We start from the raw sequence: 25,158 nt of genomic DNA on the forward strand, positions 1-25,158 counted from the left end.
CCATTTGTCAAAGTGCTTCTCCCCAGAAGTCCCCAATGTGAAGCCGTTTCTGAGGGGAGGAGAGTCAGTGGTCTCGTCCACTGGCCTCGGAAGAAAACGATGACTCATACATCGATAAAGTTTAAACTGAACTGCCCTCTCATCCAGCTCTGATGAGAGGATGGATACTCGCATATGTAAGAAGGGTGACGTCGAGCTGCATGTCTAAATGATTCATGTCATCTTACAAAGTATCATGCATGAACATGAAAGCAATTTTATTTGCCTCGAGGGTGAGAGATTAAAAGATAGTGGCGTAAGATGACAAAGCAAGAGGTTGAACCATCTTGGCGTGAAACCCAGCCCTACCCTTCTAGGTTTGTACTCCACGCTAAATAAGACGCCCCGGGTCGCCACCAATAAAGAGGGCACAATATCACAAACAAGCTTAATCCCTTCAAATCAGCATAACAGAATTAACTTTGTGCTTATTTCAACATGCTGGGCGTTGAAAAACAAACCCTGGGCTGTTGTGTCAGAGCAGTTTGAAGTCTGACGGCACTCAAGTTATCATTACTATTAAAAGATGCTGTGAAATTCAATAGACTGATGCAAAAGAAAAACTGCCCCCCCCCCCCCCCCCCCCCCCCACACACCCTATGAATCGGGAGTCAAATCAGAGGGGTCATGAGATCATTTACAAGATTGGACATTCAGTTATGAAATACTGGATACATGATCAAATATTCTTAACTATTTAAAATCTTAACTGCTGATGAGTACAAAAAGAAATCGTGAGTTTTGAGAGTATTTTGTCAAACATATTGACCCCAAGGCTCAAATATAACACTGTGTCGTTTTACTTCTTCGGGTCTCTAAAGACAAATGGAACAACGTGACAATACAACATCACTCTTTGGTTGAACAACAACTCTTTAAAGAGTAACAACCCAAAAACGTTGGGGAAGATAATATGCTGAGCGTCTTACACATTTGAGGCTCAAACGCAACAAAGGAAACCCCAAAAAGGAAATAACTAACCCGGAAGATTCTTTTGTTCCTTAACAATATACGTATTTCAAGATGTCAGGGAGCAAAAATGTGACAGTAGGCAGTGGAATTTACTCTTTCCTGTAAACATACGATCTGATGATCTTACTGTTATAAGAGTATGAACCACACAGGAGCTACGTATGTCCGGAGCAGGACAGGGAAAAAGGCCCTTTGGTGCATTCAGAAATGTCCATGAGGCAGACGCAGGAATCCAGTGCTGTACACAAGAGTTTGCAAAGCTAAAGGAGGGAAAATACATATTGTTTCCACTGTCCCTCCACACTTTCTGTCTCACTTCACAATCTGCAAACATACGTTCTGCAGAAACAGTTAAACACACACCTCAGAAAGTCCAGGAAGTTCCTCACTCAACACACATTCCTAATTTTACCCCTTGACGCAGCCTCATGTCTGGTGACAATGGCAGGAACGAAAAGCCCTGGAGAAGGATGTTTTTTGGAGGGGAGGGCGGTTATTGTACCTCGTTTCCTTGAGCGGCGCAGCAGAGACCGCTGGAGAGTCAGCTGGTACGAGTGAATGAGAGGAGCAACATCCGTAGAGAACATCCAAGGTCCAGAGATTTCCCGCCGGGCGATGACCACGTGTCCGGAGATGGAGGGAGAGACGTTGTATTGTTCTCCTCTCTCCTCCTCCTTCTCCCTCTCTCTGCTCCACCCCCCACTATTAGTGAGACGGATTAACTCCAAGAGCCGCTAGTCCGGAGAGTGTGTCTGGCTCGCTGTGTGCGGACACACGCACATCGCATCCATTACTCCATGTGATTCAGGCTGACGGATGAAGGCAGATGAACCCAGCAAAAACATGACAAGGACAATTGGCCTGAAAGTGGAGAATTTACTCATGGATGAGTGGCCCAGTTGCTCAATTCTCCAAACAGACTAAATGCCTAATAAGCCAATTACACCAGGACTAAATTGCATGTGATGCAACACACACACACACACACACACATAACAATGCATGAAATGCCGGTAGACTCCAGAGGTGACTCAGTTTCAGAGTGATGGAGCCTGGGGGTCTTCCATCCGGACAGGGGTGACCTTTCTTCTTAAGCCACCACAGGAGGGAGCAATGATTTGAGAAGTGGTATTTGATTTGGGGCTGGAAGTGTAAAACTCGATGGAAAGGGAGCGGTGGCAGCCGCAGCTGTAATGACTGTAATGGTTACCTGGAGATGACAGCAGATATGACGGCGTGGGGACCTGACAGCGTTGACATTTTAAAGTGAGACCCTACTGAGGCCAGTCCAGCGGGAGTCCAGTAACAGTGGAGGAGGTAACAGAGGAGAATCACTTGGGTTAATATCACAGTGCAAACAGCAACCCTGTGGTGCAAGTATTGTTATCAGAAAAGCAGCAAATCATGACGAATTTGTACAATTTCGCAAACCAATTGAGTGGAATGACAAAGAAGCAAAGCGATCTGTGATGAAGTATCTCTGGAGGAACCAAAAAATAATTTATTAGCAATTAAGTGACAACATGTTTTGTTGTTTATGAGATTTTCTGAGGTGCAAGGACTTTGAAGTAAAAGAAATATCTCTGAAAGCACACAAATTAAATGAATTTAACATTTTAAAACCTGATTGACAAACTCGCATACTTCTTCTTGGCCTTTGTCTACATATTGACAAAGTGATTTAAATATGGCTGCAACTAATGATTACTTACAGTTTTAATTAATCTATCTAGTATTTTCACAAAAGTGGCATCATGCTAATACTTGTTTTGTCCAAAATCCAAAGAGACGTACTTTACGGAGGAATGAAATCAGCAAATGTTCACATTTGAGGAGCTGGAAATACTAAAAGCCTTACGTATTACTTTGAAATAAGACTAACAGCCATGGGCTAAATGTGGCAGCGGCTATTTGTGGCTGGAGTTAGGTACAACGGTGCTTTGAGCTTAATGCTAACATGATGCCAACGTATAATGTTTACCATGTTTACCATCTCAGTTAAGCTAAGTTAGCTTGTTATAAGTACAAGCCACGATGAAAATCGAATTGTTGTGTTTTCATTTTCTTACACACAATAAATCAATTGTTTCGGCACTGAAATCAAAGCACTGAGCTGCACGTTTGCTTTTTCTCTTGGAGCTTAGAAAGCCCTCCACAAGCATCTTGGAAACAGTCCCAGTTCCAAAGACAATGATTATGACTGAATGACTGAAACCTTTAGTGAGAAAACAGCCGTCGATATCTTGGTCGCATACAAAAATAATCCTCGTCTGTGAAACTGGGACATGCAGTTGATAATTGCTCTCCTGCTCACAGCGTCGCGCTGAACCGCTGTGAGCAAAACAAACAAATTATACTGAATCCGTTTTGAAGTCCTGTGATGTAGCTACATTTAGAAACAACTCCTAACAGCAGCATACAACCAAAGTATGAGAGCGTTCATGTGTTTATGTGGAGTAACTGCACGATGGCAGTTAATTGCATTGAGCTTTGGTGTCGTATTGAGCAAGTCTGATGCAAGAGGCTCAGGGTAGACGAGGGTGTGACTTCAAAACCTGTGTGTGGTAAATAACAGTGTTGCTAGGTAGACTTAAAGTTTGACAAGTGATGTTCACATAAGGAGCTTTAGTGCGGACTTTCAAACATGCAACATCCATCAAATACCTCTCACAGATGCCTATCGGAGAAATAATGAAGCAATCAGTGCAACCACTCAGCACGCTAATTACCAGCGCTAGCCCGGACGCCCACCAGCAGCTTCTCAGAGTATGTGTGTGTGTGTGTGTGTATGTGTGTGTATTTTTTAAAATGCTTTCCAATAGAAAAATGTCTCACCAACAGACGTTTAATTACCACAGGATGGAGAGCTTTGGTTTGTGTGTGCCATCACTCATGGCTGAATTATGAATAGGTAAACAAGCCGGACTCAGCAGGGTTCGGATGAGATTGGTGACACCACACACACACACACACACACACACACACACACACACACACACACACACACACACGCACACAGTCGGCAGTGTTTAATATTATGGATGAAGTGGTGGTTCAATGCTGTGGTGGGGCGGAGATGGAGCCGAGAGCTTGCGGGTGATTTGTTTGGTAGGCTTCACAAAGTCTATTATTAGGTGATAAACCACATATGATCCACGCCCTTTTGTTCTGACATCCAACGGGTAAAATAATGAACAACATGAAGAAGATTATACCTCTATTTCATTAGGAAACTTCACGGAGTTTTTGGTATCAGACAGATTAACAGACGGGTGACAAATTAAAAGAAAAACTAGTAGAAGATGTCTTCAAATAGTTTGTTATGTGTAGCATAACAGTCTAAAACCTAAATATATTAATTCAACGATTAATACAACAGAGAAAAGCAGCAAACCACCACAGAGCAGAGCTGGAAAGAGACAAAACGGTGCCAGACAAAATGAATGTCGATGGTCTTCCAGTGGCCTGTTTATGTAGTTAGTTAAATGTTAGTTAAAGGTAGTTAAATGTCAAATGTTTGGCCCCGCGGGGGAACGGAGCCGGCCTGAAGAGAATTTTGCAGGTGTCGCTCCCTCCATCACTCTGCTGCCTCTCTCGTCTGTGTGATGTCGGGCATGGGACAGTACATCGGGGATGAGCAGCAGGATTTCTAATATATTAGTGGAAGAGTGGAGAATGGAGCGAATGCCCAGGGGAAAGCAGAGCAGCGGAACAAACCTCACGGACATTATTTTAAGAGTTGCTGTGGTGACAGTTTCTGCAAAAGATGACTTCTGTACTGCATCACAATTTAACGGATCATTCCAGTGGTTTTGCATGTTGTATCTTGTTATTTACTACACATCACAGCCACTCATTTTGCAAACAATGCAACTATATGTGTTACAATGTTGGATTGCTGTAACTCTTTCTCTGCCAAGTCGTGCAATGTTTTATTTTTTGTAATTTAGGCTAGCGGTTTCCCCCTGCTTCCAGGCTTTATGCTAAGCTAAGTTAACATCCTCCCTGTGCTAGCTCAATGATCAACAAAATCATGAGATTGGTATTGATCATCCAAGTGTAATCCCAAAATGCCAAACTATTACTTCAAGGATTACGTGGTAACATTTGTAAACACACTGCTGGTATTGGTCCTTTAAGCCGACTGTGTGCGATGTGGAATAAATCCAACAGCGTCAGATACATAAACTATCATTATTACAGTGTTGAGAGGGAGAGAAAAATCACTGCAGTTAGTACAGCATGTTCGACATGTCGTACACCACAGCGAGCTGCAGTCTTTTTACAGCACAAACAGCCTGCGCAGCGACCAGCGTTGTCCAAATTATTTGCAGCTTCTGATAAACCCAAAACATCAAGTCATCTCTTCTCGCCCAAAGGACACTCTCCTCTTCAGGGAGTGATGAGGAGGAGGGGGGGGGGGAGTCAGTCCAGCAGCAGTTTGAATTGGCTTGTGCCGCCTGTCCTTCACAGCAGTGGCATTCTCAATAATCTGGCTGTGAACATGGACTGTGAAATGGTGGTTCAGTGGATCAGGGGCAGAACCACGTGAAAGCACAACTGTGAAAGTTAGCAGTGACAGACAGTGAAGGAGAGGTGAGGAGATATTTCCAGGTTCCCTTAAAGCCAGACGTCTGCCCAGTGGCTGTCCACTCAGACTTTGTTGTTGCCATGTTGCTCCTTTCTGCTGCCAACGCTGTCCTCACTCCAGCATCAAAGTCCTCCCGACACGATATAGTGGCACTGTCTCCATGGTGATGTAGCTGCCACAAACCACAATCCCTGCCACCTCTACCAGCACCACAAACACATTCACACAAACACACTTACTAGAATCCCACTGTGACGCAATTATTATTATTCTTTCAAATTGAAAACCCCGCTCTGTGTGTGGAAATTAATTTGCGGCGCCGACGCCTCTCTCCATCTTATTCAGTATTAATGCTGTCTCAGATTACTAGACAGCTTTCAGGCCCCCTGGGGCCACGGATCTCTTAGACCGCACACGAGACAAGGAGAAGGAGGAGGAGAATGGGAGCAAAACCACATAAACTGCTCCCTAATTGGGGGTGACAAGTGTCGATAGTTTCATATTTGAGGAGTTCTCCCAGAGGTGGTTATTGCAATGATTACAATGAAATGTCAGCTCCCATGACACCAGATACCAGATAGGAAGACATCAGCTACATACTGTGTCACCATTCTGGCTTACACGCTAGCAGCATGTATTCTAAGGGTTTCTAGGTAAACAACCTTTAAAAGAGCAGCTGGGCACTCTATATCTAATCTTTCTTCTTCCATCTCCTCTTCCATTTAATTCTACCTCGTGTGACCTGGACGAGGACTTGCCTTTTGCATTGCCAAGCACTGCACATGAGTCACATCAGCCTCGCTGCTCTTCAGACCGTCAATCAGGCTCTCCAACAGCCATGAAATGAGCCATATGCGGCTTTCGGCAAGGCACACAGAGAAAACAATGGTTTATTCTCAAAAGCTCCAGATTTCCTTTCCTGGCATTCAGACTGCCTCAACTTGGACTCGAACAGCGTGAAAAGGAGGCCATGTCCACACTAGTACATTTCCGTTTTAAAACGCATCTGTTTTGCTACGTTTCCACTGAGCGTCCTCGCTAGGCCGGGGTTACCTCGTAGGTTACAACAACGGAACCGAGAGGAAATGAGTGAGAGACATGTGTTGACCACATTTATTGACCCATAATCTAGTAAGCTTCATTTCATGTTCCTTTTAAAGTCAATGTTATGTGTGTGTGAGAGAGAGAGAGAGAGAGAGAGAGAGAGAGAGAGAGAGAGAGAGAGATAGATAGAGAGAGAGATAGAGAGCAAGACCCGAAGCAAAAAATAAAACTTCTAAAAGGAAATGCTTTGATTTAGGTGGCAGGGTAAAGTAGCAATGACCAAGCATTTAAGACAAGATAGGGGAGTTGCCCCCCCCCCCCCCCGCCCGCCCGCCCGCCCACCTCAATCCTCCACAACAATTAGCTGCTGACAGTGATATAGAGCGCAATAATAAGCTCTACCATTGGGAGGGGTCTCCTCAGTCCCCAGCATATGGTGGCACTTTAATCTGCAGCCTCTATCAGATGAGTCTGGACAGAAGACGAGGTTTGATTTCAACTGACTGCACGCTCAAAAGCCTGGAGTCTGGATGTATACAAAGGACTGTGAATACAATTTGCTGTAACCAAAAAGTAGGATTGACAAGTATTCACAAATTACAAATGAAATGATTTTTGGTGTTGCGAGAAGTTCAGCGCTGAAAGAATAAATATCCAGATTGAAGAAGTTGCCAAGGAAACCAGAGAGGTTTTCTCTCGGTGAGAGGATGGTGATTTGCTTCCTTGCTAGCCGGGGTCACAACCCGCCTTCCATTAGAGCCTCTGAGTAATCCTCATAGGTGAGCCCAACCTCAGACCCCGTAATCATCGGGCTGACACCTGCTAGTGTTGTCCCCCTCCATCACATGACCCCCAGGCTGGGTTTGCAGGGGGTAACGTGTCACCCCTCCCACAAGGCCTTCCCATAATCCTATTAGAGCCGGTCATCTGAGTTGCATTAAAAAAAAAATGTGATGATTGATCCTAAAACACAAACCCTATGTGTCCCGAGGGCGCCTACAGAGGAGTTCCTGTGTTTCACTTTTCACATGTGGGTATTAAACGTGCCTCATACCACAGAATATGACGCACATGTTATCATTTTTAGACTGATGGATAAAAGGGGCTCTCTGATGTTAACTACACAAACACTCCCTAAAACAGACGAGAGAAAGGAAAGAGTTGTTTGATTAGTGACTGTTAAGCTTAAAGGTCTTGTCTGTGAAAAAAAACAACTGAAAATGGTTTCATAGACTGAAGGGATAAAGTCTAAATCCAGCCTCATGACTGCCTTATACAGGAAGGCACTGGAGATTTCTTTAGCACTTGCAATTCAGAGCATTTAATATTAAAAAATCCCTTTAAATATATCAAAAATATTTCATTTATTGCCTGATTATAAAACAGTACTACCAATAGACTACTTATCTTGATTTTTTTGCCTTTCCTCATTGAGTTACAGACTTAATTTGTGTGAGAATGATGCTGCAGCACTGAGGGATCATCCTGTAGTTTCACACAAGCAGGTTAAATATTTCTGATTTTAATATTTCTGAACAAACCTTTATCATAAATGTCTATAGTCTACAGCCATGCTAGCGGCTCTGTGAGGCTGCACTTATGCTAACACCCTCACTGCGACAATGCTAACATGCTGATATCATGCTCAACATCTTAGTTTAGTTTGTTAGCATGCTATGATTTACTACTGGTGGACCAATGGGAATTTGCAGGTATTTGGTTATAAACCAAAGTATTGGACAAATTAAACATTTGACCTGCTGGTGGTGGCTTAAAACCACAAATGTGAAGCTCATGGTGGCACAATAGGATAAGTCAGAGGAATGCCAAAGTCTTTAGGACACATCATCTGGAAATCATGAATGTTTGCAGCTACATTCCTGCCAATAAATCTAGAGAATGTTGAGATATTTCCCACACAGCTATCAAGTAATGTTCATCTTATCACTTCACCTGGTTTACCTGTGACATTATTCTGGATAACGACAACAACTGAAAATGAAACGTATGCTAAAAGCTCCATCATTTTTGCTTAAGTTTGAACTGAAAATCCCTTTTTCCCACTCAAAGCTATAAACAAGCCTCTGTGTGTGTGAACTTTAACTCTCTGGGGTTCTACTGCCCCAAATCTCTAAAGCAACACTCACTCAAAACTCGCCTAACATAACACATTATCAGGGGCTACTTCCTGAGGAGGGACCTATTTGGGCCCTTTCGCCCCTCGGGTCCCTCTCGGCACAGAGGGTGACCATGAGTGGGTGGAGGTGCAGATTGGAGTGGCATGGCTGAAGCTGAGGAATGTGAGGAATTCCCCTTGTAAACACCTCATGCTCCGACGGTCGCCACACTCTTATCTCCCCCCGTGCCCGTCGCCCCCTTTCATCATCATAATGGTTCGTTATCCTACCATCTATCTGCTCCACCTATGCTTGGTTGGGGCAAGAGGGGTTGATAGCCCCAATGGTCCAACAGAGCCTGCTCTGATACCACTCTATACAGTATGAAGGCTTTCAAAAGTTAACACTTTGAAAGAGAGAGGTTTCTTTTTGAAGCACGTCTATAGCCGCCTGGTCCTATGGGAACGCTATTTAGCTGATAGCATCATAAGAGGCTAAGGGGGAAATGCATTTTTCTTCTTGCTTTTTCGCTTGCTTTTCAGAGTGGCGCCTCCCCCCCGTGGTTCCTGTATACATGCCCCCCCCCCCCCCCCCCCTTCTCAGCTTAAAGGCCTTTTGAAACCAGCTGAGGGCCTTCGTTAATGCTGCGTGGCATTTACAAAACACAGGAAAAGAAACGGCGCAGGCACAGGCTGGCTTTTTCCTCCCATTGCTTCGGTGAAATCCTGTTTTGTCAGGCCGGACGAAGGTGCAAAGTCCCTCGCACATACTGTGCAGCATGAGGGGCCCATGGGGGGCCTGCATTCCACCTCATGGTGTACCACTCTCTACCAGTCACCAGTGATGCTTACTTAAAGGCATGAAACCCATGAAACACTGCCACAGTCACATTCCCCAACAGTTTCCCATCAGCTCGGACTTTCTGTTGCAAGAGTCAGAAACCAGACTTTCCCTTTTCCTGGAACTTCCCCGATACGTTTGTTTAAGAGAGGTCTGTTGCTCTGGATGCGAAAGCTGATCATTTCCGGACGTTTTCAGTGTCAACGTAGACTTTTCCTGACATTGCCGATAAGAGTGCAGCTGTGGAGATTGTTCAGCCATTGCCTTCTAAAACATTCTTCCTCATGTTGACAGAATCACACCAAATAGGAAGGTGTTGAAATGACTGACACACACTTTGGCCTCCATCATACAGGACAACATCAGAAGGAAGTGGCAGGATTTGTTGGCGATAACCTAATGCCAAAATCCTCTAAATTTCCTCTTTATTAATTGCTTATATAAAATATAAGGAAATATTGAAAAATATCCACCACGTATTCCCAGAGCCCAAGTTGGCATTTTCAAACTCCTTGTTTCCTTCATCAACATACATAAACCTGAAAATATTCAATTTAAAATGAATACAACAAAAATCCTCACAATTGAGAAACTGAATCCAGAGAACCGTTGGAGTTTAATGCTAGCTCAACAAATAATGAATGGATTTGCATGAAATTGTACAGATGTTCACGGTCCCAAGAGGATGAACATTTAAATTGTGCATACTCCTGACTTGAGGTTCACGTTTGTAGTTTTATGTGCACATTGATACATAATGAATAGGTTTCCATGTATTCTAGTAAAGACATTTGTGTTCCCCAGAGGATGGATTCTCACAACTTTGGTGATAATGACATTCTCAGCAGCCAACTGATTGACTATTTGCTGCACTAGTTTTGAGACTATTTAGTGTAAATAAATGTAAAGGGCCAGTGTGTAGCATATATTGGGGATCTATTGAGAAAAATGGAAAGTATTCATAAGTATGTTTTAATTGATATATAATCACCTGAAAATAAGAATCGCTGTATTTCTGTTAGCTTACAATAAGCAGTTTATATCTACATACGGAGCAGTATGTTTCCCGCCATGCATGTTTCGACAGTCAAACCAAACACTAGCTCTAGATAGTAGCATTCGCATTTTCGAGTCGGCCACCGTAGTTCTCCCATATGCTCTGGCACACTGAAGAAGTTTCAGTTGGTTGCAATCTGCAACCTCACCACTAGATGTCGTCAAATCCAGCATACTGGACCGTTAACTTCGGACAATGTCAAACCAATTCAATCAGTGAAAGGTTGCTGAAAAACAAAAGGATTTGGGACTAACACACATTTTTCATCGAGCATTTCAACTGATCAACTGCAATCTATAACACAAATCATCTTTATGTATCTAGTTACATTCAACACATGCGATACCTCTCCAGATGCACAAGACATGAATGTCCTCATTACTGTTAACCTCTTTGCACATATGTTCCCTAATACCCATTCATGGTATCACAGTATGTCAGCTCGCCCCGAGGAAGCTGTCAGCTACAGATGTCAATACCCCCGCTGACCCCTCTCCCTCCCCCTACCACTGCACACACATGGCACTGAAGGATTGTCCCCCCAGAACAAAGGAATGGGGGGTTTCTGTGGAGAACAGGCAACCAAACATTCCTGGCACAATGGAGAGTGGCCGGCAGGTTCAATTAGTATACACTTTACTTTACAGTCCATACGATCCCCTTGTGCTTGAAAACAAAGCTGAAGCTCCACACTCAAACGGGTTATTTGGTGATGCCGGTTTGTTCACGGTGGTCTTACATTTTAAGAGAGTTCCTCCTATTATCTGCTTTGTTGCTGCCATGTTGCCTGAGAAATAAACCACTTGAAGGGCACTTAGGGCAGAGATCCTCAAGTTGCAGGATTGATTGGTCTAAAAAAAAACTTTTAACTCCTTGTTATTGGAAGTAAACAAGCCAACCACTGTTATAAACTGGGATTATACAGCCAGCCACTGCAAGGAATCTTTACCATTAATCTTTCCAAGAATGTAGTGCCACCCAAATACACTTTAGAGCACATTTCCTTAATTGACCATGATGCTCTTTTTATTTTTAGGATTGCCAAGAGAGAGTAAAACATGAATCCACCAAACAAACAATGTGTTTACTCCTTTCTTTCCAGTGAAATTAGGATTTTACAGGAATCTTCCAAAGAACTGACCATCAGCAGCTGAACTTCTACATTATGCGATGCATTAAACGATGCTCTGCACTAACAGGACACCATACTGTTACAATCATAGTTGGATGCAGCGCTGACAGTGATTTGATGCTCGGGTCTGTGACTGTCACGGGGAACCTTCCACCAGGATTGCAACAAATCGGATCATCAACGTGATCAATACGCAAAAAGGCAGGCTATTGTAAGAACAGCCAATAAAACACAGTACAGGTTACACAGCAGAGGGCGAGCTGTCTGATCCGAAGTATAGACACATAAACTGATGTACTCACCCACTATACACAAGGTGCGCCGTTACGTCGGGTACTTGGCGTATCCGAGAGAAATGAAACCCCAAAAGCCGCCGTGTCACTCTTCACAGCATCCAGGCGCACATGTTGCCAGTCCCCACCGGGAAACGTCACAATCAGGAGCTGCAATAAGAAGCCAAGTGAAGCACCCTCTGCGGGAGCGGACCGTGTCGCCGCACAGCGTGTCCAGCCGCTGGATGAGAGATGCGTCGGGGCGCCACCCTACTGCCGGACCTCTGCGCCCACCTTCTCCTCACTCAGCCTTGACGGGGACGCAGTAAGCAAACTCTCCGCCTTTTGCGGCCGCCGCTGATGATGATGATGAAAACTGTGATCCGCGATCGCTTCGTAAATGCGTGGTGCGCAATTAAAGAGGCGCGCAGGACGCCGGTGCCACCCACTAAAGGAGGTTTTCGTGGTGAGTGTACGGACAGGGAATTTTAATGAGGGCCGCTGCAGAGTTCCCCCTCCCCTAATCGGAGGAGTCGTGCTCTCCCCGGGCTGAAATCCAAACTGTCCCGACAAAAAGAAGACCTTAAAGTTACCTGTCGGGAGAGGAGGGAGCGGAGTGGCGAACTGAAACTCAACTGTTGGCCACCGGCCAGTCAGCAAAGTGGGAGATTAGCCGGTGGACACCTGTTGACTGAAAACAAGTTCCGATGCACTGACTCAGATCAACTAAAGACCAACTGTGCAATGAAACCTGTGCTACTTCATCTCTACAAAGCTTCACTGCTCGTCTCTCATGGTGCACTGCTGCAGAAACATTAAAGCTGCAGGACGTTTGACGGACAAGCTTTCAGAGCAGCTGATATTAACGTGAAATGCTTAATTGATTAATTGGCAATCCTTTAAGTCTTTATCTAAATACAATTATTTCCTACAGCTTGTTTTTTATTCATTTATTTATTTCATTTTAGATTAAATGAGTACACTATTTGCTCCAGAATTTATAACAAAAAAATCAATAACAATACTAAAAACTCTTGGAATAAACAAGGTTGAAGATAGAAGACGTTGGGACCATTGCAGGGCATATTCATGCTCCCCATAGCCTCCAAGTCATATATTAGAAACAAATAGGATGGCTACAGTTTATTCCTTACATTAGTGTTAATTAAAGTATATAATACATCATTTTGCAGATAATATATGCCCTGCAGGCTCCTTTACCCGGAGAGTTTTAATCTGACGACTATATTAGTTGTTTTTAAAAACATTTTAGTTGGAGTTATACTAAAATAGATTCACATTAGACCATTTCATAAGAGTTTTTGGTCAGTTAAGTGTAGAGTGCTACAGATACAGGACCCATTGAGGGGGTCACATGATATATTTAAGGGGTCGCAAGAAGATTAACAGAGTAGGAAAGGGATTTTGTTTCTCGTGAAACATTGGATAGTTTCAGGCCTTAAACGTAAATATTTGAAAACCACAGGTGGAACAGCTCACAACTTATTACCATATGCAACGTGTGACCAGGTGTCACAATAGCTTCGTTCTAAATGGACCATTCGTCAAAAAGGTGGGGAACCACTGTTATATATGAATAACAGAGAGTAGTGTTGGTGGTAAGGAGTGGATTTTTGTTCAAGCTACTCCTTCCTTCGTTGGAGGCCGCGAGAGGCTTTTAGACTCAGCAGCCTGAGTCATGCTCCTCTGTCAGAGCAGCTCTTTCTCCTCTAATCCCACACCTCTTAAACAGCAGCTCAGCGCTGATTCTGTGCGGAGGCCGTCAGCTGGTCGATCTATTATGAGGTTAAACCACTTATCCGACCATATGGGAGGCAACAGGGGCATCTAACTTCGGCTGGCACCCTGGTATGAAACAGCACATTGCTCGTCCAAAGGCCGAAATCAACAACGGGTAAACAAAATCTGTTTTTCTGCATGGGGAGATCAACAGCAGATACAAGTGGGCCATGATCACATGGGTGAGGAAGAGTACGGCCGACTGGTTTGACTTCTTGTTGCGGGGAAACACCACACAATTATAACGTAAGTATCAGTCAACAGGAAAATAAATAAAGTTATTAACGGCTAATCATTTTTCATTGTGTTGCTGAGGAATCACTTGTAACACAGTCCTGAGTCAGACAGTGACGATGTACTGCCCTCTACAGGCCACACAGTATTATTGCACCCAATTACAGAACGTGACTCGACACTTTCTGTCAGACCTTCATTAAGTCATCCATCATGGCTACACTCTCACACTTCACTGCACCGACTGCAACGCACTGGATTTAGGATTCCAACACAAATGGTACAGTCATTTTATTTCAGGCATAAGAGATACAAAGTGTTATTTACAATAATTTCAAAGACAATATTTAGGGGCTACATTTCAGTTCAGACGCGTCTTCTTCAGCCTGGAGTTGTCTGCGGCTGCTTTGCGCTTACGTGACGGAGTGCCTGGAGCTTCTTCAGAGGCAGCTTCGGTCAGGTGGTACAGCTCGATAGGCGGGGTGGGCTCCTGTGTCAGTGCAATAAAGCTCAGCTTTAACATTTAATCTACGGAGTCTAACTCAACACTAATGAAGTGATAGCACTTATTGCTATATAAACACATTTAAAGATCATAAGACATGTCTATTATAGTCAGCATAGTATATGAATAAAACATTACACTGTCAGGATGCATCTTGTTACGTTTACATCAACATTACAACGAATGATCTCAGGTTTTGTTATTCGCAATAAGCCAATCCGGTGGTAATTCATTTGAAAAGCTTCTCTCACCTGCATGAGGTAGTCTGCGATGTACTCCGGCTTCAGGCACTGGACTCCGTGGGCGGTGGCCTCCGACACGTCCACTCTGAAGTCTCCGGGCTTCAGCCGGCTGAAGTCTGCAAACAGGTGAGAGGCCTCCTTGTACAAGGACGGGGAGGGACTCGGCAGCACCTGCAGGGAGAGAGAAATTAAAAAGGTGAAAACTATGGCTTCACTACGTTTACAGAAAAATACATGTCACCTTCTCTGGGAAAATATAGAGCAGAATTGGGGAGGTAGGGGGGATGTAGCTTCCCTACCTTGTTGTGATATGTCATGACATCTGATTAAATCATTTGCCTTTTTTCAGCGCTTTGCTCTTTAGTGATTGCGCTCTATGGTGGAAACTGTGAATTAAAGCTCTTTCAGCGTTTCATAGTGGCGATGAGTCACCTCGTCTGAAACAAAGACCAGCAAATGTCATCTTTAATGATCGTGACTGTTGTTTTCGGAGTCATCTCCCAACTAAACGGATCACGAGGCGACATGTGTCAACATCTGGGTGGCTCACCAGCGAGGCTAAACCCCCCCCCCTCGGGGGGAAACCAGTGACCATATAAGGAGAGATGCTCCTTATGAATATGTATAAATAGATCATTAGACAGTGCTATAAGCAGATTATAACACATTATAAGTATGTTGATAATGCATTAAATAAAGTACTACCAACTCTTCCTGATAAACAGTTTGCTGTTTTCCTGATCTGGAAACAGCAATAGTGATGAGTAGACGATGCTGGACTGAACACAACTAATAAACAACCTTGGCTCTGCCAGACTGCAGTAACCGCCTGAAGCCCGACTCTCTGTTCTGGTCGATGTTCAGCATGACCGTCCATCCACTGAAGGCTCCCTGAAAAACATATATATACACGTTTAATAATGCATAGAATACTTTAACACTAGTACATAATACAATATAAGGACAGTGATGAGGACTGCAGGTACCTCTTGCTCCGAGCGTCCCTGCAGGGTTTGTCTCCAGCGCATGGCCGATAACGCCAGCCTCCTCTGCTGGGAGGTGATGGAGGGCAGCGCATCCAGGATGGAGCTACTGCCCCACTCGTACTCGTCCTCCTGGAACACACACACACACACACACAGGTAAGGATGAATAAGACCACTGCAAATATGAGTGTTAATAGACGTCTGCTGGAGGCACTAAAGCATAGATCCTAACCTGGATGAAGCGATCCACAGAGCGGCAGGCCTCCAGGTACGAGCGGTGCAGGATCCATTTGCCCGCCGCCATGGCTGCCAGGTACTTCTCGTTACGCAGAGGAGTCCCTACGATGATGTGGGAGCAGCTGGGGTCGAACGACTGCTTGTCCAGGACTACACCGCCTAAAACGCCAAAAAGTTATAGTTACAGACCTGATATGAAAGATTGAACAGTGTTTTAGAACAGCTTGAGTATTCTAAGCTCACAACAGGAAACATCTGCAGGAGAAAATATTCCCAGACCCGAGAGGCAGTTCCTCCTTTCTAGTCAGCCGGGATGAGCTCCTCTGACTCCAGGCCTGTGCTGCGTTTCTGCAGCATGATGAAACACTGGTAGAGCCCTAATTAGGTGGAAGACTCACCAAGCTCCTCTATGAGGTGACTGTAATCAATGCGTTCTTGTGGGCTGAGGGAGGACAGCTGAAATCTGGGCGGCTGCTTCTCTTCCTCACGCTCCTCCTGAGAGGAAGAAAGAACCTTTTTAGCACCATCAGCTTGCTTTAAAGATACATTAATAAAGTTATATTAATGCATCGACTTCTTGTCGTTAATGTAAACAGGACTCTTCACCTGCGGCTCCGGTGCAACCGGGGGGTTGGCCAGAGGGAAGGCGATGCTGGGCGCTTTGGGAGTGAGGATGTCATTCTCGGGCTGCTCTGTTGGAGCCGCGGTGACTCTCTGGCCCATGTGCTGCTCGATGACGTCACAAGCAGCTGTGAGAGGACACAGTGATGACGTACAGTATGTCAGAAGCCATGTCGTTCCATTGTGTATGTTTATGGTGAAATTATTCTTTTTCTGACTAACTTGAGACTCCTCTACAGGATTGGTTACCAGCTATCTGTAAACGTTACACATGAATATGAATCTCTCTGATCATTACCCATCTCCACCAGCTCAGAGTCCGTCATGGTGTCCCTCAACTGAGGGCCGTTCTCTGCGGTGGGAGGAGGTGGAGGTGCGAGAGGCTCAGAGTATTGCGACGGACTTCCGGGCCACTGTAAGTTATCAGCCAGCTTGGCCCGCTCCTCCCTGGCTGTAGGGTCGTCCCAAACTATCTGTTCACTCTGAGACGGCTCTGTGTTGATGTCCAGAGCTGCTTCTCTGGTAACCCTGAAATCAGGATGGAATGAGGTGAGTGTATTTGGATGAGGAAGTGTGTGAACTTGGTATCCAGGACCTACTATAGCAGGGCGGAATCATTTGACCCTTTTCATTTAAAATACAATCAAATCCACACACTGTATAGGTTTTATAGCACAACAATAGTCCTAAAATTATACCAATTTGCTTTGAGAGGCTTTTAAGTTTGAACATAAACTATCTTCCTTACCTCAGAGCTTCCAGAGTACGTCTGCTCCCGCAGCGTCCGAAACGGCTCCCATCAGGTGTGTGGGGGTCCGAGTCGCCCCCTCCCGATCCCATCCTGCTGAGTCTGACCGAGGTACGCCTCCCTGTCGTCAGCTTGGTGGCCGACATGATCTCCTGGAGCTGTCTTTGCAGGTTCTCTCTCATTTCCAGAGTCTCTGAGACATCTGGACACAAGATGATAATCAACCACACGAATCAGCATGTTCTTCAAACAGGCAGAAGCTTTGTGGGAATAAATGAAAGTTGGAAAAAGGAACACCCACCGCTTCTCTCTGCGGCATCATTCGTGTCTTCTTTATCTACGCTGCCATCGCTGACACGGCGCAACGTTGAGGGTTCTTCTGTGGCAATGTGTCCACACTGAAGGACAGATAATTAAAACAGGCACACAGAAAGACAATTACATGAGACACTCCAGCATTAATGACGTACTTCTCTATTAGATGTTACTAAGAACATATTGTATCCAGTGAACCTTGGAGGTGCATTTACATCATTATGGAGCCCCACCTTCTCGTCCTTTGCCTCTGTGATCTCTTTGAGTTGGGTTCGTGTAAACGGTGGAGACCTCTGAGAGCTGCTGGGCACCTGGCTGAGGGTCAGGCTCATCTTGGGGTTGTAGGTGAAAGGGTACAGAGACTCGGGGACGTGCTTTTGTTCCTCAGCACACTGATCAAGACGACACAGCACATATCCGAAAAACAGAAGCTTGTTAGACACAACAATTAATTTAATGAAACAAAGACGGTGAAAAATAAGCTGAAACTCCCATTTCGAGTAAAAAAACACGTTGAGTAGTAAAGTAAAGATCTTGGGTTATGTTTATGTTTGCTGCTGGGAGACGTACAGCCTGCAGCCAGTACTGGGAGACCACATGCAGCCCTCTCTCCTTCACTCCTCTGTACTCCCGGGTGTTGTCCCCCACTCGGCCCTGGTAGAGGTAGTGTGTCACGGTATCATCACAAGCCCACCTAAAGACACGTTGACAAAGGAATGTTTGTACAACCTGCATCCAACATTTACTGAAAAACAACGACTGCAACCAATAACACTTTAACTGTACGTATGAGCACGTCGAGAAAATGTTAACGATTCCTTAAATTGAAGTTTGCAAGAATGTGTCGAGAACCTGAAGTCGGCTCCGAGCGAGGCAGCGATGGCGTTGAGTTCACTCTGCATTTTGCTCAGCTTCTTTCCCACACAGATCACAACACCAGTCAGAGGGCCGGCTTCTTTTTCTGGGACCTTACAAACAAATTAGATCACACTTTTGTTTATACATCAAGTGATATAGACAGTACATCGTCTACTCCATCACATGTCCACTTTTCCTTGTACTATACATGAGGTATCCTGTAGTAAGTGAGAGAAGATTTCATCAGCGTCACTGTATTTAACAAAGATTAAACCACCAATGTTAAGTTTACAAACATACTGTATATTTATGTATTTCGGTTTACCTCCTTCTCAGTCGTCTTGGTTAATTGGGGGCTGGCAGTGATGGCTTGCATATCTGAGGAGCTCTTTCGGGAGCTATTGGCGATAGACACCTTCAGGTTCCTGTTGATGACGTCAGTCAGAGGGGTCTCCACCATCTCTCCTGGTTTGGATTTTCCCGCTGGAGTCTCCAATGCTCCTCGAGCATCCTGAACAAAAGGAACAGTCCATGTATTTACAGGACGATCTATCAGATATCAGTGCACAAACGATTGCTTGGACTCAGTGGGTCCCAACCTTAAAGTTGAAAGACGGCCTGAATAGCTGGTCTCTGCTGAGGAAACGGGAGGGAGTGTCCAGCTGCAGGGAGGCCTCGTTCTGAGGGGGGTTCCTTCTGCCGCCCTCCTGGTTTTGTTTGGGGGTGCTGATGTCCTCTTTGGGCTTCTTCTCATCCAACACAGAGCGTAACACTTTGCTCCGGAGGCGACCCAAATCCAGCGGAGTGACGGCCTTACCGCTCTGGAGACCCAGCAAAGGGATCTCTGGAGACGAGCGTGCCGGTGGAGGCATGGCTGGCCTCTGGGAGCCACCGACAAAACTCTCATCATCCCTCTCTGTAGAAGAAGAAAAGAAAATCATTGTTAAAGCACAGGAAACAATGAATGAATGAATGAATGAATGAATTCACACCCAACAACGACGATTATAGCCACATTGATCCACATGAAGGCTTTAATGAAGACACTCTTCTAACCTGGTGAGGCTGGCAGGTCAACTAGAAAGCGCCCCTCCTCTGCCCTCTGGCCGGTCCGAGCAGACCCCAGAATCCAGTGCATGGTGACGGCTGGAAGCCCCCATTTCTTTGCTGCTTGGTACTTTGTGCCTTCGGGGCTCTGCAGCACCAGATGAGTGCTGGCCAGCATCCCTTTCTTCTGGTTGGCCAGGCGCACAAAGTAATCCTGGACACTGCAGGAGGGAGAGAAGACAAGATTTAAGACAGGTAGTTCACGCTGCTATGAGAGTACAAGTACAATATACTTACAACTGCTAATATTGTTATTAGTGTAGGGAATGTTAGGATTCATATTATTATTATGTGAGGTCGGACTGCAATGTAACCGTACTTGGCTCCGAGGTTCTTGGCCAGCTCCATCAAAGACTCCCTCTCTGCTCCCGTGAACTGGCTGACAGAGAGGACGCAATCTCTGAGAGGAAAACGTCCATCCATCAGAGGAACGGGTGTGAACAAAGGGTTGGAGGACAGCTGCAGAACACACTCCTTCTCCACACACATGGCCTGAAAATGAACAAAAGCAAAGCACACCTGTCAGGTATTAAACTTACAAAGCAATAACATAACATACAGAACTGATGGAGAACAAATGTGTATTTCAAATCACAGAATACCCTCCTCCCGACACAGTTAAAGCAGTCTGACTAGGATCTCACCAGCCAGGTATCAGTGACCACCTCGTCCACTGTGGCCTCCACTGACCAGCCCAACAGTGGGACCACTGCATAGTCTGCCACAACACGTGTACGGCCCATCAGCACCCTGCCTGCATTTTCTGTCACCAGTAGCGAGAGCTGGGTCTCTGCCTCGGCACCAAAGCCCACAAGAAGGAAACATTTCCCAAAAAACAGGCCTGCCTCGCTGGCTTCCTGCAGGGTGGAGTCTGCCTCTGGTCCTCTGGTGAGGTTTGGTGCCCAAGACTGAGCAGGTGTACTGATGGACTTCCTGCTGTTGCCCTCTGCAGGTGGAGGCATGTCCACTGGAGGATTAAAAAAAAATTACACTAATATATAAAACTTTATCCTGTTAAATCTCTTAATGGTCTCCAATAAAACTGAGCTAATTCTTTAACAGACACCGACCGACTGTAGGGTCATCATCCATGTACTGAGAGAGCAGATCTTCCTCTGCTCTGGTCTGCCTGGGAGTGCTGGGACTGGCTGCGGGGGGACCGGCTGAATGCCGGGAGGAGAGAGTGCGGCGGGCAGACACAGAGACAGCAGCCGAGGCCGGAGGCAGACAGTCAGGGTGGAGGTAACGCTCTTCTGGGAGCAGACTACCTTTGTGGAAACTGTCCAGCAGCCACTGCACTGTTACTACATGGGGTCTGAGAAGTAACATACAGACATGACATCACAATCAATGATTTAACAGAAAGCATGTAAACATCCTCTTAAAGCAGGATTCTGTATATTTCACTTTGTGACTACATAAGTTACAAAACAAATGTAAGATGTAGGATAAGGTAAGGATGTATCCTAAGCTTAGATTCAGAGAGGACTTAAGTCAATATAGCTTATAGTTTATTATATTTTAAGGTATTTGATAGTATAAATGTGAGGCACAGGTGTTAAAAACTTGCTTTGGGCGAGGATGCAATACATATTATGTAAAGTAATACTCTTTGCAGGTCAGACCTATGTGTTGCTTTGAACAGAAAACTCTTGAGGTCCTGGTCCAGCTCTCCCATGACCACATGTGTGAGTTCCTCACTGGGCTGGTTTAAACGCAGACCACCTGCAGTGTTCACAAGACGCCGCAGCTTCTCCAGCTTCTTCCCTGGCAGGCCACACAGGTACAGCTGCACAACGTTTAACAAAGGGTGAAAGAAAAGCCTCATCTATGTCTTTCCCAATATCACAAAAAAGAAATAGTGGAAATGGAAATCTCCACTCTGTAAGAAAAGGAGCATTATTTTGTTTACCTTACAGCCATCAAAGACATCATCAGCTGGGCAGACGGTGAGATCCAGAGTCTCAATGGGGTCGGGAGCTTCCAGGCGGCTGATGGTGCCGTTAGTGACAACTGTGTCATTTATTGTCATGCTAGCATTCACAGAGATGTGGCTCAAGCCCAACAGAGACGGACCCTCTAGAGTTAAAAAAAAAAAAAAGGATTCTTCAATATATGTTACAGACTGACAAAAATACAGTACACAACAAACAACTATCTGTCTGAGGCTCACCCTCCTTCCTGTTGGTGCCAGTGGGGGTGGAAGTGTGCGGTCGAGTGCTCTTTAATGCATTACGCTCCACAGTATACCTGCTCTCGTCTTGACAAAAGCCCTTTTCTATGCTGTCAAACAGCCAGTGCAGAGACACGCAGTACACGTTCCACTTCCTTGCACACTCGTACTTCTGACCTGCAAACAAATACGAACACTTACAAACAATACTGGCAGCAATAACGGAACCCATTGTTGCTGAAACTGCTGGTGACGTACCTGTTGGCTCACTAACGATGAGGTGCGTGCACTCGTTCATTTTGAGCTGACCAGTGTAGTTGGCTCCGTGCTGATCACAGAGCCGCTGCACCTCCTTACGCTCTGTGCTGGAGAGGCCTGTCACACAAACAGTGCAGCCACGCAACACAGGGCACAGATAGTCCTCAATGGGGAGATCTGTATACCTGAAAAAGCTGAAGGAGGCAGAACGAGGTGTTAATGATCATCTAAAGGTTACAATGTCATATAACATGTGTATAATTTCTTTGAAGCACTAATTTTGGAAATATTGACTGGTAAACTTTCAAATCCTGAAGGTTTTTAATAAACTGTGCAGTTTATTTGGCCAAGAAAACATCACAAAAAAATCCATGTGTATCTTTCTACATAGAAATGTCCGTTTTAATGACAGTGCATACCTGTTTTGAGATTTCTCCCAGCAGGCTTTGGCCCATGAAGGCAGCAGGACGGGTTTACCCAGGCTGGCCGCTACCAGGTACTTCTTGCTGCCCACCTCTCCGGCTATCAGGTGTGTGACCGATACATTTAGATCAAGATAGACCCGTCCCCCCATGAGTTGAACCAGATCCATCACATCTGCCTGTAGAGAGAGACAGACAAACACATTAGAGAACACTTAAGAAGGCGCTGTGTTACACTTATTAGACTGCCGATTTAAAGGAGCAACAACTTGAAAAGCACCATACGCAGTGAACTTACCCGTGTAGCTTTATCCAAGCTGGTGCAGGAAATAGTGATGTCAGCCATGGCCATGTTATAGACGGGCTTCTCTGCTTTGGGGACGCAATGATGCTGCTGCAGGCAGTACAACACCACCAGTGGACTTACCACTCGGCAGCCAAGCTACACGTCAAATAACAAAGAGTGAGAAAGTGAATAAGTGACAGGGATTCACCAATTAACCATGAAATCCAGGTTTCGATGTATCAAATATTGAGTTAGACCTTCTTGCAGTGCAGAAAGGCCGGTGTGGTGAAGCTGCTGAAGACAAACAGAGACTTGTCCTTCTGGTCCATCTGTAAAACTGCATCTTCATCGATGGTTTTTAAGTACTTGTCAGACTGCAGCTCCAAAATGGCCTGTGTACACATGAGAGAAAGGGTCATCATCCATTACAAAGGAAGAGACATTAGCACAGTGGCAAAATATTTGATACTGGACTTTACCTCGTAAGCCTTGGCAGCATACTCAGTTTTTTGTGCTTTATTTTCCACAAACTTCACAATGAAGCCATCTCTGTCTCCTTTAGACATGGCGAACTGAATAAGGACCAGATAAAAAGGACATTAACGTTTGTTATGATGGCATTAGCTAGGCTTGGCAGTAACGTTAGCCTAACCGAGAATAACGTTATGACAAAACATATATTTAACACCAAACTGGATATAGATTGACAGCGTCGCGTTATATGTAAACAATCTTAGCCAACTAGCTAACATTGCTAACTTTAAATAGTCTCGATAATGTTAACTACCTTGAACTGATCAACTTACCTGTTCTTTGATGCCAAGCGTAACGTTATAATGTTAAAAATACATAAAATAACTTTACATATTAACATAAACAAACGGTCTCCACCGTGTTGGGTAAATGTCTGTACATTTTATAATAATTTAACGATAATAGCTTCGCAAAATTGAAACATCAGCTTTGTTATTATTCGCGCCACCGACGCAACTTCCGGTGTTGCCTGCTAATTCCACCGTGTGGAGTCGGACTCTAGTGTTGAAAGGATCCGCAGCGTCTACATTTAAAATTCAACGTATGAGTGTTGTAACAATCCAGTAGAGATTAAGCTATACAATTTTGAATTGGTTTGAAAATAATTGATCAATATTCAGCCCTATACTTATAATGCAAAAATTCTGATCCCACATTGGTGTAACCTTCTTATATAGTCTATGGGTGTAACCGGAGTGTATAAGGTGTGACGCTATAACACATTAACCTAAATAACAGACATGTCGACACTAGTTTACATTTTTAATAGTTTTTTTCTAATCAACGGTTTTAGCCTAAATGTGGATAAATTATTCCAGGTTTATGAGGAAATACCAAAATCCTAATCTATAAAACCTACATAATATCCTTTAGTCACAAAGCACTTTTCAAAACAAAATTAACACATGATGTAAATTCAAGAACGGTTAGAAGTCTATATCCATCCAGAATTAAGGTCCTTAAACTAATTCAAACAAGACAAGCTTATTAACGGATAATTTTAAAAATGGTAGATTTCAGAAGATTGTCTGTCAAATAATCAATTGTTTATTCTCAAAATAAAACTTGTAACAAAATACGCACGCTCCTACAAGAAACCTATAATTTCTGTTCAAGATTATGAGTAAAGCTAAATATTTGATCGCATGCAGATTTAATAGCATGCAAATATGAAATGTTAAATCATCTCAACTTCAGAGAACACTTTGACGTTGCAGGCCGTAGCAACGTTCAAACATGAGCAAACAAACTGCTCTTTCTGTTGAAATATCTGCGACTTCGACAAACACAAATGTAAATACGAAAGAACACTGTGGGTTCCCTTTTATTCTTAAAATTTTATGTACAAGTGCGACTGATTTTTTTTTTTTTAATGTACATTCATTATAGAAAGTGTATATACGTAATATTACATTGAACATTTCACAAATTGCACTAGTCTTTCACATGATCAGTCAACATCATTTGTCATGTCTTAGCAGAAGCTCATTTCCATTGGTTATTATTCACTTATAAATATTCTAGTGCTTTTTGCATTCTGGGGGAGAAGGAGAATCACTTTAAAAAAAAAAAAAAAATGTGAGGCAGAAAGGGTAGCCTTCAAAGAGAGAGCAGAACAAACTATGAATTAAGATCAGAGGAATAACAGGCCGGACATTTGGAGAATAGATCTGTCAACTTTGAGAGGGTGACCAGACCAGACAAGAGGTCAGCATCACTCCGAGGGTTCAAAAGACATTTTCTTGTGGAGGAACAAGGCAGCGAGATC

General features: G+C 44.3%; 2 protein-coding genes across 3 annotated transcripts in view; both read right to left on the minus strand.

Annotated features, from left to right (window-relative positions):
* tmem108 (transmembrane protein 108) overlaps positions 1-12,786 on the minus strand; it is a 41,435-nt gene extending 28,649 nt beyond the window's left edge. Inside the window, exon 1 of one of the 2 annotated variants that reach the window (XM_031850558.1) lies at positions 12,095-12,786. Coding sequence is in view for 1 of the 2 variants with exons in the window: in XM_031850557.1 (XP_031706417.1) it covers positions 1,514-1,598 (85 nt within the window). In the remaining variant the exon portion in view is untranslated. Of the gene's footprint in view, positions 1-1,513; positions 6,776-12,094 lie in introns of those variants that run through there. The other variant, XM_031850557.1, reaches the window with a different exon arrangement.
* Positions 12,787-13,493: 707 nt separating this feature from the next.
* Positions 13,494-24,600, minus strand: topbp1 (DNA topoisomerase II binding protein 1). The gene is made up of 28 exons (XM_031850556.1): positions 23,663-24,600; positions 23,336-23,428; positions 23,114-23,248; positions 22,869-23,012; positions 22,568-22,749; positions 22,149-22,342; positions 21,891-22,067; positions 21,630-21,796; positions 21,343-21,506; positions 20,788-21,032; positions 20,362-20,684; positions 20,037-20,209; positions 19,667-19,878; positions 19,210-19,526; positions 18,936-19,121; positions 18,605-18,720; positions 18,323-18,446; positions 17,986-18,144; positions 17,739-17,835; positions 17,438-17,639; positions 16,988-17,217; positions 16,675-16,817; positions 16,467-16,563; positions 16,064-16,227; positions 15,832-15,960; positions 15,647-15,736; positions 14,855-15,016; positions 13,494-14,588 (listed from the first exon to the last, which is right to left on the minus strand). The coding sequence occupies exons 2-28, from the start codon at positions 23,420-23,422 to the stop codon at positions 14,460-14,462; spliced, it is 4,548 nt and encodes a 1,515-aa protein (XP_031706416.1). The 5' UTR covers positions 23,423-23,428; positions 23,663-24,600; the 3' UTR covers positions 13,494-14,459.
* Between the last annotated feature and the right edge of the window lie 558 nt (positions 24,601-25,158).

This window comes from Anarrhichthys ocellatus, unplaced genomic scaffold (genome assembly GCF_004355925.1).
Source record: "Anarrhichthys ocellatus isolate YVR2014 unplaced genomic scaffold, GSC_Weel_1.0 scaffold10, whole genome shotgun sequence".
Lineage (NCBI taxonomy): Eukaryota > Metazoa > Chordata > Actinopteri > Perciformes > Anarhichadidae > Anarrhichthys > Anarrhichthys ocellatus.